This window comes from Octopus bimaculoides, chromosome 8 (genome assembly GCF_001194135.2).
Source record: "Octopus bimaculoides isolate UCB-OBI-ISO-001 chromosome 8, ASM119413v2, whole genome shotgun sequence".
NCBI classification, from domain to species: domain Eukaryota; kingdom Metazoa; phylum Mollusca; class Cephalopoda; order Octopoda; family Octopodidae; genus Octopus; species Octopus bimaculoides.
In genome coordinates this window covers 57,908,389-57,923,697 of record NC_068988.1, presented here as the reverse complement: position 1 = coordinate 57,923,697, position 15,309 = coordinate 57,908,389, and the positions used below count along the sequence as shown (strand labels likewise).

At 39.2% G+C, this 15,309-nt stretch overlaps 1 protein-coding gene across 1 annotated transcript in view; it reads left to right on the top strand.

The window, feature by feature from the left end:
• LOC106876186 (SKI3 subunit of superkiller complex protein) overlaps positions 1-15,309 on the top strand; it is a 33,197-nt gene that overhangs the window by 2,870 nt on the left and 15,018 nt on the right. Inside the window, exons 2-11 of the mRNA XM_014924626.2 lie at positions 1,058-1,147; positions 2,074-2,217; positions 4,397-4,488; positions 6,794-6,866; positions 7,321-7,449; positions 8,237-8,332; positions 10,267-10,378; positions 11,383-11,535; positions 12,388-12,489; positions 14,586-14,731. Of these exons, the coding sequence (XP_014780112.2) occupies positions 1,058-1,147; positions 2,074-2,217; positions 4,397-4,488; positions 6,794-6,866; positions 7,321-7,449; positions 8,237-8,332; positions 10,267-10,378; positions 11,383-11,535; positions 12,388-12,489; positions 14,586-14,731 (1,137 nt within the window). The remainder of the gene's footprint in view (positions 1-1,057; positions 1,148-2,073; positions 2,218-4,396; positions 4,489-6,793; positions 6,867-7,320; positions 7,450-8,236; positions 8,333-10,266; positions 10,379-11,382; positions 11,536-12,387; positions 12,490-14,585; positions 14,732-15,309) is intronic.

The following is a 15,309-nucleotide window of genomic DNA, read 5'->3' as shown; positions in this document are numbered from 1 at the left end:
AAAAAAAGAAAAAAACTTTCAGAAAAAGTGAAAAGTGAAGTGGGGGAGGATTGAAATTTTGAAAATGTGATTTAAAAAAATTTTTTTTTCAGAATTGGATCCTCCATGACCAAAAATGTGGGATTCTGTAAAAAAAAAATCAATATATATCCAATATTATATCCCACCAGGGATGACGTTTAATACTTCACGGTGGTGCATCAGCATGGCCGCAGCTCTGAGCTGAAACTTTGAAATGAAATGAAAAATATTACCCGAAGTTATGACGGAAAAATTGAATCTTGTGAATTTTCCGAAAGTCCTCTCCCCACTTCCCCCCCATGGTCGTCAGCATGCATTTCTTTTTTAATATTCGTTTTCCACACACTTGTTTGTACCCCCCAGGCTGGTTTATTATTTTTATTTTTGTTCCCCTGATGAAGGTCTTTATATTGACCCACCAAGCTAGGGTTAGCTCTAACCACACCAAACCAGGGTTAGCTCCTAGCTCTAACCACTCCAAGCATGCAGCAACCATTTTGACTTATTCTTTGCTCAGGCTTCCCTCTTTAATTTCAACATAAGTCCAGATGCTTGTGACAAATGGGGCCTCACTAATGTCATCATCGAAGGATCAGGTGGTGGTCGTGTTGAACTAAACCAGGCAATGAATTATGTCTCACTTAAAAGATTCAGATGATGTTAAAATGTTATTAAACGTCTTCTGACCCTTGACCTCTGCTTCAATCACTGCCATGTATTCTTATATTTGTTTTGGATTCATGTGAGTGTTGGACCAAATGCTTTATGGTATATGTTCCAATCCTCTGCCAAGGTCAACTTTGCCTTCCATCCTTTCAGGGTTGATATAAAAATTTCCAATCAAAGACAGTAGGTTCACAGAACTCTAAGAACAGCAAACTGGATGCCTTGCAGTATTTTCCTGGCTTTTGCATTCTGAGTTCAAATTCCACCATAGCTTATTTGGATACTGGGTATTACTTAAGTACACCGTTCAATTTGATCAAACATCTCCACCAGCCTTACGAAATTATTATTGTTATTATTGTTGTTTCAGATGGACAATAAGGAAATCAAAAGTAAGCTAAAGGCAGCACGTGAAGCCTTGAAGAATAAAAATTATGAAGAAGCTGAAAACATCTGTAAAGTAAGTCAGTCATGGTCTTTTAAGTAAAAGTTCTTTATCTAATAATATTGTTTGTTTATAACACTGCATCTAAACTCCATTTTAGGGACTTAAAAATTTTGGTATGTTCAACAGTTATATCCAGTAATATTCTTTGTTGTCAACAGTGCATCTAAACTCCATTCTAAGGGTTTGGTTGGCCCAGTACTATAGTAGTAGAAGACTAGAAGGCACTTACCCAAGGCACCATACTTGCCTGCATGTATATATATATGTGTGTGTGTATATATATATATCATGTGATTGACCAGACTATCAGATGTTGTTATACATTGCTGATCACAATGCGCTTTGCATTGTTTTATCTTTTGAATGATGCCACCCTGCTGGCTAGGCAGGCAGGCCATCATTCCCCCTGAATGGGATGCCAGTCTGTCGCAGGTTTACCTTTTTACAGTTGAGTGAGCGGTTCCAAACAGTACTGTTTTCTGCAAGTGCTCCACCCTTATTGCAGCCCCTATTTATTCCATGTACTTCTCAAGATTTTTTACTCACTGTTCCCAGGGCTCCGACAATTATTGGTACTACTAGCACCTTTCTCAGTGACCACAACTGCTTAACCTCCTATGCTAACCTGTCATATCTATCGATTTTTCTTTCTTCCTTATCGCAAACCTTGTTGTCAGCTGGGCATGCTATATCTATGACCCACCATCGTTTGCTTTCTTTCTCAATTAAGACTGTCTGGTTTCCTATTTTCTATTTCATGGTCGCACTAAATCATAAAATCCCACAGGATCTTTACATTATCATTTTTGATGATGCCTTCGGGTTTATGTTCGTACCACTTTTTTGCTCTGTCAAGTCCATACCCGTTGCAAAGTGTTCAATGGACAATCCTTTTATTGTTATTATCTAAATCCTTTTCTTTTGTATTGTTTTTCTAGGTCATCCTTGATTTTGATGAGAAGAACTACAATGCCTTGGTTTTCAGAGCTGTGGCTAATGTTGAAACAAAACACGCAGAGGAAGCCATATCATATTATAAACAAGCCATTGAAATTAATCCAGATCAAGTCCTAGCTTGGCAGGTAGTATCTTAGAGTTGTATCATAGCAGAATGTTTTTGTAACAATATTTGAAACCCAAAAGAAATACAGTAACATAGTGTAAGGGATTATATCTAAACTATATTCTTTTATTCTTTTACTTGTTTCAGTGATTTGACTGCAGCCCTGCTGGAGCATAGCCTTAAAGGGTTGTTTTGTAGTCGACGAAATCAACCCCAGTACTTATTCTTTGTAAGCCTAGTACTTATTCTATCAGTCCCTTTTGCTGAACTGCTTAGTTAAGGGGATGTAAACACACCAATATCGGTTGTCAAACAATGGCGGGAGGACAAACACAGACACAAAGACACACAGATGCATAAATATATACATTTATATATATATGATGGGCTTCTTTCAGTTCCTGTCTACCACAGCCATTCACAAGGCTTTAGTTGATCTGAGGCTATCATAGAAGACACTTGCCCACGGTGCTATGCTGTGGGACTGAACCCAGAACCATGTGGTTGGGAAGGAAGCTTCTTACCACACAGCCACACTTGAAACAAAAATTTTCTTTCAGATTTGGAAACTTATTGTTATCACTGTCATCATCATCATCTTTACATCCCCCTTTACCTTGTTGGCTTTGGCTGGACAGGCCTTTATAAAGTAGTGTTTTGTGGTGGAAGCTCTTCCCGAGTCCATTTTGTTAGAGAAAAGTTTCTTGATATAGGCACAGGCGTGACTGTGTGGTAAGAAGTTTGTTTCCCGACCAAATGGCTCTGGGTTCAGTCCCATTTCATAGCACCTTGGGCAAGTGTCTTCTATAGTCTTTGACAGACCAAAGCCTTGCAAGTGGATTTAGTAGATGGAAACTGAAAGAAGCTTGTCTTATATATATATACATGTATGTATCTATGTCTGTGTGTCTTTGTGCATGTGTTTGTTCCCCACCACAGCTTGACAACCAGTGTTGGTTTGTTTACATCCCTGTAACTTAGTAGTTTAGCAAAAAGGGACTAATAGAATAAATACCAGATTTAAAAAAAAAAAAAAAGCAGCGTGGGTTGAATTGTTCAGCTAATCCCTTCAAGGTGATGACTCCAGCATGACCGCAGTCTAAGAACTGAAACAAGTAAAAGACAGAGAGAAATAATAGAAAACTTCTCTATTCTGATTCCTTTCACATTTTAATTTCTTATATGTTTTTTTTAAAATCAGTTAATCAGAAGGGTATGTCAGTACTTGTAACACTTTTGTAGGGTCTTTGATATTTGGTGGTGGGTAGGAGAGGGGTGGGGGGAAGATATCTGCAAGCCAGAAACCTAACCTGAGTGGACCCTGCCTAAGGACCTGATGGTGATGTTCAACTCAGTGGTTCTCAACCATTTTATGCTTGTGAGCCCCTTTGAATCTTATTTCACTCTACTAGATCTCCATAGTCCTTCATCATCATCATCGTTTAACGTCCACTTTCCATGCTGGCATGGGTTTGAGGGTTGCCCAAGGTGCCACGCTGTGGGAATGAACCCGGAACCATGTGGTTGGTAAGCTAGCTACTTACCACACAGCCACTCAATTCTAACCCCAAGATTCCAAGTTCGATTTCAAACAGTGACCTTAATAATAATAATAATAATAATAATAATAATAATAATAATAATAATAATAATAACATCGAAAAATACCTTAGGAATGAGAACCCAGGCTCGAATTTTCCCCAAGACACCTGAAGAAGGCTGGAGGGTATATCAGCTGAAACGTTGTGTTAACAACAAACAAGATGAGGACAAATATCCGTTGAATGTAAATAATGTACATAATTCCTCATCTCTTAAATATAGAACTGTAAAAAAATTCAAGTTAGCCCATGACTTGTTTAGCTCTTTAGCATTTGAACCGTCCATATCTGGTCAAAATATTCTGTTTTATGTTCAAATGGCCAGATCTAGCCTTTTACACATAGCTGAGAAGGTCATTCTGAAAATATAAAACCACATCATTGAAATCTCAAAGCTATGAGATAACACACGATTATTTCAAAACAGTGTGAATAAATAAACATTACATTTGACAGAATAATCTGAAATACTTAAGGGTTAGGTAATGGTTGACTGAAATTCAAATATTTGTAACCATTTCTATGAAACATTGAACAATGTGTTCCTACATAAATGTTGAGATTTCAAATTTTTTGCTGTTGCTATATCTTTGACAGGGTCTGTGTAGTTTCTATGAGAAGAACTCTTCATCCAACAACAAGACTGAACTGATTCCTATTTATGAAAAACTTCAGGTCTTGTATGAAAGGTATGTGTTCTTTTCCAACATTCAATCTTTCATACAAATAGACATACATGCACATTTCAAGAGTTATTGCCCCTTCCATCAGCACTACACCCACCCCCTTATGAAATATGCGTATACACCTATTACCTTATTCTTTACTGTATTCTGCAAGAACATGTCTGACAAAGGGGAAAAGTATTACTTTGCTTGGACACAGATGAGTGTTGGTGACAGGAAGAGCTTTCAGCTGAAGAAAATCTGTCTCCACAAATTCCATCTGACCCATTCAAATGGGCATTAAATTATAACGATGGTATAACCTTCATTTTTGTAAGATTTTAGAGTGTGATTTGAGAGAGATTTTACTGATGTATCTAACATGTCAAGTGACCCCATAATTTTCATTTTGCTTGCTGGCTGCAGCAAAAAGGGCTGAGGTCTACTTTTGTGTACTTTCTTATTTCTTTATTGCCCACATGGGGCTAAACATAGAGGTGACAAACAAAGACAGACAAAGGAATTAAGTCGATTACATCGACCCCTGTGTGTAACTGGTACTTATTTAATTGACCGCGAAAGGATGAAAGGCTAAGTCAACCTCGGCGGAGTTTGAACTCGGAATGTAAAGACAGACGAAATACCGCTAAGCATTTCGCCTGGTGTGCTAACGTTTCTGCCAGCTTTGCTGCCTTACTTTCTGTTAAATACATTTTTTTGTACTTCCTGGTAAAATAATGATCTCTTTCTCCCAGTCATCACATGAAACAGTTAATGAGCTAAATACGTGGCCTCTACGTTTCCACTTGATCTGGTAGAAATACCAGCTAAATGCTTAATGTTTCTCAAATCACACCCTTCCATCTTAGAAAAGGACATGTTAAATAAGTGGCAAGGCTGGGATGGAATGATGAAGGTGTTCCACCCGAGGTACTTTTATGGGGGCAGCACATTTGGGTCTGCTGTAGAAGTCTGTATAGTGGGTGGGTAGGGTAGGGAGTAGCAAATTGAAGAGTTACCTCATGTGGCATACACTCCTGTTATGCTACTGTACAGAGGAAGAAGTTGGGATGGCTACTACTAGAACGCCTTTGATTATACCTTTGCTCGATCAGGGTTGACCAGAGGCTAAACATCATCATCATCATCATTTAACGTCTGCTTTCCATGCTAGCATGGGTTGGACGATTTGACTGAAGACTGGCGAAGTGGATGGCTACACCAGGCCCCAGTCTGATTTGGCAGAGTTTCTACAGCTGGATGCCCTTCCTAATGCCAGCCTCTCCGAGAGTGTAGTGGGTGCTTTTTACGTGCCACCAGCACGAGGGCCAGTCCGGCGGTATGACAACAGCCACGCTCAAATGGTGTTTTTTATGTGCCACCTGAAGCATGTATCAAACAAGCAATGGAGCCTTTCTGTGGTTCCTTGATCTTCAAGAAATAACAGTCAAATCACCCTCAACTATCATGTTACTGTTTTATTTAAAGGAAAAAGCAGATTTGTTAGTGTAGTTTTAAATGCTCTTAAGAAGATGGGGTGGTCACAACTGGAGTGTCTTTGATCATAGGCCTGCTTGATTGGTGTTGTCTTGGTGCTAAATAGCAACAACTCAAAACATCTCAATCTTTTATATTTTACTTGTTTCAATCAGTAGACTACGACCATGCTGGAGCACTGCCTTGAAGTGTTTTAGTCAGATTGACTGATTCCAGTGCTTATATTTCAAGTCTGGTGCTTATTCTCTAAGTCTCTTTTGCCAAGTTACAGAGACATAAACAAACCAACACCTGTTCTCAAGCAGTAGGTGTCTAACACAGGTACAAAAGTGCGCGCGCGCACACACACACACACACTCACCACAAGCACACACTTGCACACACCACAGGCACACACATACACACCACACGCACACACATACACACCTACGACTAGCTTCCACACAGTTTCCATCTACCAAATTCACTCGAAAGGGTATAATAGAAGACATTTGCCCAAGTTGCCACACAGTGGGATTGAACCTGAAACCCTGTGGTTGCAAAGTGGACTTCTTAATTACACAACCATACCTGCACCTATAGTTTCTTCTTGTAATTCATCATCATCATTTAACATCCATTGCCCATGCTGGCATGGGTTGGATGGTTTGACCAGGGCTGGCAAGCTGAGGGGCTGCACCAGATTCCAATCTGATTTGGCATGGTTTCTACAGCTGGCTGCCCTTCCTAATGCCAACCACTCCAAGAGTGTAATTACAATTATCATATTATTATTATTATTATTGTTGTTGTTGATGTTGTTGTTATATGGACTGTTGTTTTATTGTTCTAGTGAGAAAGACAAACAGTTGGAAGTCCTGAAGAAATATGTTGCTCTCTGTTCTGAGTTTGGTTTTGTTGAGAAGGTGAGTAGGCAGGTTTTGGTAAAGGCTCTCTTGTCTTATAGACATCATCGATACTATTACCATCATCATCATCATCATCATCATCATTAGTGATAGCAGCGGTTGCAATAATACTGTTATCACAATTGTCATCACCATCATCATTGTTGTTGTTGTTGTCATCATCATCATCATTGTCAGAGTAATCACAATCACCATTTTTACTGCTCTCATTATCACCACCACCATCACCAACATTATCAGTTATCACAGCCACCGCTATCATCAATACCACTATCTCTGCTACCACCATCATTTCTGTTATCACCACCTCCACTGGGGTCGATTCATTTAACCCCCCCAAAAAAATTCTTCAAGGTAGTGCCCCAACATGGCCACAGACTAATGACTGAAACAAGTGAAAGATAAAAGGCAAAGATAACTCTTCATTGTGTTCTTCTTCATATTCTTACAGGCCATTCCTGTCTATCAGAAACTTCTGTGTTTATCTGGTGAGTCTTCTACCGAGAGTGTCAAACTACTCCAAGACATGTCACAACTTCTCAACAAACATAAAGATATATCTGAACAATATGGAAATGTTGTGAGTATCTTGGTTCTAATTAAAGCATTTCTCTGTTATTTATCAAAGCGCCTTCTTGTTGATTCTGGTTTATTTTCATCAATAATATCACAGTCAGCTGACATGGCTCAGTCCTAAATCTTATTTTCAAAATGATGAGGAAGTAGACCAGAACAACTTACTATATTTATTTTTGTACAATATACACATTTTTTTATGATTGTGTAACTACCACAATGCTGATTTTACAGTCTAAACATGTAAATTTCAATGGGCACTTTCAAATTTACTTTTTGCTTAGTTTAGGTAATGAAGATGTATTTTATTTAGCAATTATAATAAATCTGACTAAGTACATCAATTTTCATATATTGTAATTCTGTTTTCCATGCTGGCATGGGTTGGATGGTTCAAGAGGAGCTGGTGAGCCAGAGGAGCTGGTGAGCCAGAGGAGCTGGTGAGCCAGAGGGCCGCACAAAGCTCCATTGTCTGCTTTGGCATGGTTTCTATGGCTGGATGCCCTCTTAATACTGTATAAAATAAAAACAAATGGGGTGGTCATGACTGGAATGACTTTAATCAGATCTAGTAGATCAGGACTGACTTGAAGCTAAAAAAAAAACAAGGACTTTTATATAGAAACTATATATCTAAAAGGTGACAAATTGTAACCATTTTTTAAGAAGACAGAATTATAGAATTACTACCTAGATTTCTTAATATGGGGACTGCTTTGAGCCTTTATCTTTCCTTCACTTTTTATTTTAAAATTCTTCAATAAAGATTTTTTGCTTTGCTTATTTCCAAGCTTATTTCCAACTATCGCAAAGCACTGGATAACAAGGACTTACCTGCTGACGACAAGAAATGGCTGGCAGCTAATTATATATTCAGTTTATTAAAGGTAAGTGTGTAAGTCTAATAAAGTCCAAAAATAAAAGACTAACTGGTTAGTCTAATAAATGTCACTTGGATCTCCTCGACTGGGTTCAGAAACGAGTCTCTAATTTGATTGACTGATTCCAGTGCTTATATTTCAAGTCTGGTGCTTATTCTCTAAGTCTCTTTTGCCAAGTTACAGAGGCATAAACAAACCAACACCTGTTCTCAAGCAGTAGGTGTCTAACACAGGTACAAAAGTGCGCGCGCGCACACACACACACACACTCTTGTGCCTCAACTCTGCAACCCTTGTCACATTGATGTGATGTCACCAGTTTTAGTCTTTGCTATTGTTATTCTATTGACCTGACACAGAAAGGAAAATGGTGTTAAGATATAAATCGTTGACTGACATTGTGGCTCACATTCCTGAACATTCTTCTTGGTTTGATTTCCAGTTAAAACAAAGTCTCTTGTGTTCTTTTAGTTTCTTATTTCATAATATTCCTTACATCTGATATCTGCATATTTTACACATGCTTGACACCTGTATGTTTTATATCTTGGTTTCAAATATTGGCTCAAGGCCAGCAATTTCGGGGGGTGAAATTAAGTCAATTACTTCAACCCTAGTACTCAATTAGTACTTCTTTTATTGTCTCCAAAAGGATGAAAGGCAAAGGTGATCTTGGCAGAATTTGAACTCAGAATGTAAATATAAACAAAATGCCATTAAGCATTTAGCAAAGCGTGCTAACAATTCTGCCAGCTCATCAACTTTGTATCATCATCATCATCGTTTAACATCTGCTTTCCATGCTAGCATGGGTTGGATGATTTTACTGAGTACTGGCGAACCAGATGGCTGCACCAGGCTCCAATCTGATTTGGCAGAGTTTCTACAGCTGGATGCCCTTCCTAATGCCAACCACTCCGAGAGTGTAGTGCGTGCTTTTATGTGCCACCAGCACAAGGGCCAGTCAGGTGCTACTGGCAATGGCCACGCTCAAATGGTGTTTTTTTATGTGCCACCTGCACAGGAGTCAGTCCAGCGGCACTGGCAATGACCTCGCTCGAATGTTTTGTTCACATGCCACCAGCACAAGTGCCAGTAAGGCGATGCTAGTAATGATCACGCTCATATGGTGCTTTTTATGTGTCACCGGCACAGAAGCCAGACAGCTTTATATATTAACTCCTGATACCTTTATGTTTTATCTGTTGCCCACTGACAAATGTATGTTTTAGCTCATACCTTTGACAACTGTATGCTTATTAATTACACCTATATTTTGTATTTGTTACCCTGATACCTGTATATTTGATATATTTATACATTATCCCTAACACCTGTATGTGTTATCCATTATCCCTGGTACCTCTATGTATTATCCATTATACCTAACACCTGTATGTGTTATTCATTGCCCCTGAAATCTGTAGCAAATGTGCATGGCTTAGTGGTTAGAATATTTGGCCCAAGATTGTAAGGTGGTGAGTTCAATACCGTGCAGTGCATTGTGTCCTTGAGCAAGACACTTTATTTCACAATGCTCCAGTCCACTCATCAAGCAAAAATGAGTTGTACATGTATTTCAAAGGGCCAGCCTTCTCACATTCTGTATCATGCTGATTCTCCCTGAGAACTACATTAAGGATATGTGTGTCTGGAGTGCTCAGCCACTTGCATGTTAATTTCACGAGCAGGCTGTTCTGTTGATTGGATCAACTGGAACACTCATTGTCATAACTAATGGAGTGTCAGATATTTGTATGTGTTATCCATTATACCTGACACCTGTATATTTAATCCATTACCCTTTAATACCTGTATGTTTTATCCTTATTTGACACCTGTAAGTTTTATATGTTACTCCGAATACCTGTATGTTTTATTCATTACATTTGATCCCTGAATGTTTTCAAATTGTTATTACTTTTGTTTTTTTTTTCTAGAATGACGATCAAGAATTCCTCTTGTCAGAAATTTCTCAACTGAAAGACTCTCATCCAGATAACAGCACCGTTATAGAATATTGTTTGTTAATAGAACTGGACTCAAAAATTGGTCAGTAGATTTTTTTTTTCGTTGTTTTGTTCTATAATTTTTTTCTTTATAAATGCTATTTTTTGTGGTACGTTTTAGTTGTTGCTTAGTTCTAGGTCACTCCATATTGAGCAACCTATGATCAGAGATGTTCCAGCCATGGCCATCCTATCTTTTTAAAGAATTGTGTGTTTTGCAAAGACCTGTTGGGGCAGGCGAAAGTGAAAACGTGATGGCACCACTGTTTGAGCAAGATCATTACCAGCGTCGCCTTCCTGGCACGTGTAAAGACATTCGAGTGAGATCGTTGCCAGTGCTGCTGGACTGGCACGTAAAATACACCGTTTTGAGCGTGGCCGTTGCTAGTACCGCCAGGACTGGCCTTCGTGCCGGTGGCACGTAAAAGCACCCACTACACTCTCTGAGTGGTTGGCGTTAGGAAGGGCATCCAGCTGTAGAAACTCTGCCAAATCAGATTGGAGCCTGGTGTAGCCACCTGATTCACCAGTCTTCAGTCAAATCGTCCAACCCATTAAACGACGATGATGATGATGATGATGATGATTATTCAATGTGTTTTCTGTTTTTTTAGATGGCAGCATTTGATTAGAATGAAATTTGGCTGCTATTTCAAATAGGTCAGGCAATTTTGTAAAGAATCTTTGTAGAGACCAACATCATCATCATTTAATGTCCTTTTTTCCATGCTGGCATGGGTTGGATGGTTCAACAAGAATAGATGTGCCAGAGAGCTACTCCAGATTCTGTTTCTACATTGGCATGGTTTTACTACTGCATGCCCTTCCTAATTTGGCCAAACACTTAACAGAGTGTACTGGGTACTTTTTACATGGCACCAGCATCAATGAGGTCATCAGGTACCCACAAGTGGGTCTGATTTGAGGAAGAAATTTTCTTCCCCTGTTTTTTTCCCTTCATTTTTATTTTGCTATTTACATATAATTTTCTTGTTAAAGTATTGGTTTCTTAAAAAGTTAAATTATCTTTTTTTTTTTATCTGACAGGTTATTTGGTTCCAAGCTTTGATGATTCTTTTAAAAAACTTATGGAAAAACTGGCCACTATTGATGAGTCTTCAGCTGTGTTAAGCATATGTCGTGGAGTGTATAGTATTCTCAGTAAGGACTACAAGGTTGCAACTGAGCATTTCAGAGAAGGTTTGTATTCATATTAATTTACTATAATTTCATCATCATCATCATCATTGTTTAACGTCTGCTTTCCATGCTGGCATGAGTTGGACAGTTTGACTAGGGACTAGTGAGCCAGATGGCTGTACCAGGCTCCAATCTGATCCGGCAGAGTTTCTACAGCTGGATGCCCTTTCTAATGCCAACCACTCCGAGAGTGTAGTGGGTGCTTTTACCTGCCATTGGCATGAGGGCCAGTCACACGGTACTGGCAATGGCCACGCTCAAATGGAGTTTTCCACGTACCACCAGCACAAATGCCAGTAAGGCGTCGCTGGTAACGATTACGCATGAATGGTATTTTTTATGTGCCACCGGCATGGAGGCCACGCAGCGGCACTGGCCACGCTTTATTATATTATTATTATTATTATTATTATTATTATTAATGTCCACTTTTCCTTGTTTGCATAAGTTAGACCAATGGTTCTCAAGATGGAACCTGGGAAAATTATTGTGGGGTGTGGTGCTGTAGTTGCCAGGTACAAGGTTCTCATTAAAGTGATTCACCTTTTTTTTTAGTTAATAATGTACTTTTTTTTGTACTCAGTACTTGATAAAAGAATTACTAGTAGATTCTTTTGTGTTAAATAATTGTTATAAAATATTATAGTAGAAGACACTTGTCTAAGGTTTGGACCCAAGACCACATGGTTGCATGCTTTTCAGTTACACAGCTAAACCCCAAACCTTAAAGAACTCTAACTAAATGCAGCAAGGCATTTCATCCAAAACACTAATGAATCTGCTAATCTGATAATATTGACTTGACTTGGAATAACTATTAAAATATTTCTGTTTCCATTTTCCCTTTTCAAGGTCTGGAACGAGATCCTCTGTTGTTCTGTGCTCATTACTACTTGTCATTGTCCCTATATTACCTCCACGATAAAAACCTCGTTGACAAAGCCAGCAATATTGGTAAGTAACTTACTCTTCTGCTTCTATTTTCTGATATTTCTCAAGCATTGGGAGCAGTGTTTTCATTCCATCATGTTTCAATATGACCATAACACCCTTTCTTTCTCTTTCAATCCCTAAACCCCCTTTTGGCTGTACCATTTCTTCCTCCACTTGAAAATATTCTATTAAACTTGCTGTTCTTTTTGTTTTACTTGTTTTGGTTCTCTGTCCATCACTATCCTTGTGAGGTCCAATACTATATCTTTGTGCCTGTATGTATGCATGTGTGTTTAGTCCAGTACTACATCTATATTCGTGATCATGTGTGGTATAGTGGTTAGGATGTTGCGCTTATGATCATGAGATTGTGGTTTCAATTCCTGGACTAGCTGCGTATTTTTTCATGTTGCTCCTGATCACTCAGACTTTTCTTTGAAATTTTGCCCAACCACCAGATCTTGAGAATGTAGCATAGACATTTGGTGACAAAGGCCTGTAGCTTGCTCTTTATGGCGTTGGTGACCCTCCAAATTTAGTGACCCGTAAAGAAGAATGGCCTTGATGTTGGAATTGAACATGCAAAAATCAATAAGTAACTTGCAAATCAGAAAAAGTGCAGGAATAAATCCTTGACTAAGTTTGTGTATATGTGGGGGAGAGTATTTGGAAGTGGTGGGGGGTTGCTTTATGCCAGGTGTTGAGGGGTTAAAATATGATAGAGGGACAAGCACAGGTGTCTTGCTACAGAGAGAGAGAAGATGCATGGTGGCCCCACATTATATAAGGGTGTGTGGGGTAGCTGAAAAGATGAAGATGGTAGTGAAGGGGCTCCAGAGTGAACTCTCAAGGTGCAAGAAGGTGACCATAAGAAAGGATACAGATAGAGGATCATGATGGATGGGATGGAGGTGGAGGCAAAGGAGAAGGTGGTTTCATAAGAGTGTGAAGAAAGAGTATTTATGTTGTGTTTTTGATCATGAAGTGTGTTTGTCTGTGTCTACATTTGAATGTATATGAATGCTTATAGCACTAAGAGTTTGTGTGTGTGCATCTGTGTGCTAATGTATGTGGTGTTATCAAAAAGTTCCCAGGCTAGTTCTGTAGCATGCCAACAGATGGCAGCACATGGTTGTGTGCACAGTGAGAGCTAGCAGAGACCTTCATATGGCAGTGTGCCTAGTGACATCACTGTGTTTACTTCGCAAGTTGTGAAATTTGTGTCTTTTTGTGATCATCAGTATGCTGTAGCCTGTGATTTTGTCATGGACAGGAACAAAGAGCCAACATGAAATTCTGAGCTAAACTTGGGAAGTCTGCTACAGAGACATTGAGCATGCTTTAACAAACTTATGGCGATGGGTTGTTGTATGCAATATTTTGGGTGGCATGAGTGCTTCAAAAGTGAAAGAATATCTCAGGAAGATGATGAGTGATCTGGAAGACCTGCCACATGTCACCCCCGGAAATGTGCTATCGTGCATCAAGAATTTGTCCCCCAGGACCAGACTTTCAATCGAGAGTTCTACTGTGATGTTTTGAAGTGCTTGAGGGAGGACATTTGGCAAAAGTGACCAAATCTGTGGAGTTTGAAGAATCGGATTCTTCATGATGACAATGCACCCTGTCACCTAGATCTCCTCACTTGTGAGTTTCTTGCCAAAAACAACCTGGTGTTGCTTCTGTGCCTGCCTTATTCACCAGATTTAGCGCCTGTGGACTTCTCCAAGGTTGAAAATGCAGCTCAAAGGCCACTGTTTTAACACTGTTGTCGAGATCCACAGCAAATCGCAGAAGGTCCTTGACTCATTTATGGAAAACGACTTTCAGGCTGGATTCCAAAAGTGGTAGGAATGCTGGGACAGGTGTATTGCTGAGCAAGGTGACTATTTCGAAGGAGACGATGTTAAAACTTAGGTAAATAAGTTATTTCTTATAAAACATAACTAGTCTTGGAGCTTTTTGATACCATCCCATATGTGTGTATATAGGTATGTCTTTACATGTGTATGTGTGGAACATATCTCAGGTTGGCAACAAAGCTATTCAGTTTCACATCTGCCTTCATATGGTTTCACTCAGTCCAATAATTAACTAATTAATATATTATTTTTCAGGAATCAAAGCTTCCCAGAAGAAAACTGGACGATTAACTGTGTCTGTTAACCAGTTGACAACTGGTCTGTACCTATTGCAGGCAAAGATGTCCTTGGAAAACACATCCCTTGGTGTGTTAAACAATATGGTGAAACTTCTGATTGACGTAAGTTCTTGATCAATGTTTCTGTGCACACCCATACTTGTGTGTGTGTGTTTATTTATGCATTCATGTGTGAGTGTGTGGTTCAGAAGCTTGCTTCCCAACCATGTGTTCTTGAGTTCAGTCCCATTGCAAGACACCTTAGGTAAGTGTCTTCTACTATAGCCCCAAACCAACCAAAGCCTTGTGAGTGGATTTGATAGACAAAAACTGAAAGAAGCCCACCATATGTATGTGTGTGTATACACACACACACACACACACACACACACACACACACACACACACTCTCACACACACATTTCAAAATGTAACCACATGTGAATCGGCGATTTTTTTTTCTTCTTCCATCTTCCTTTTCTATTGGACTTTTCTCTTTCAGAAGAAGAGCTTTGCTCGAAACATTACAGCACCTGCCTTTCTTTCCCTGAGCAACTGCTAATACTTCACATGTACCACGTCTTCGCATTGTTGTTTTTACGTGTTTGTTCTTCATTCTTTTGGTTATATATATCATCATCATCATCGTTTAACGTCCGCTTTCCATGCTAGCATGGGTTGGACGATTTGACTGAGGACTG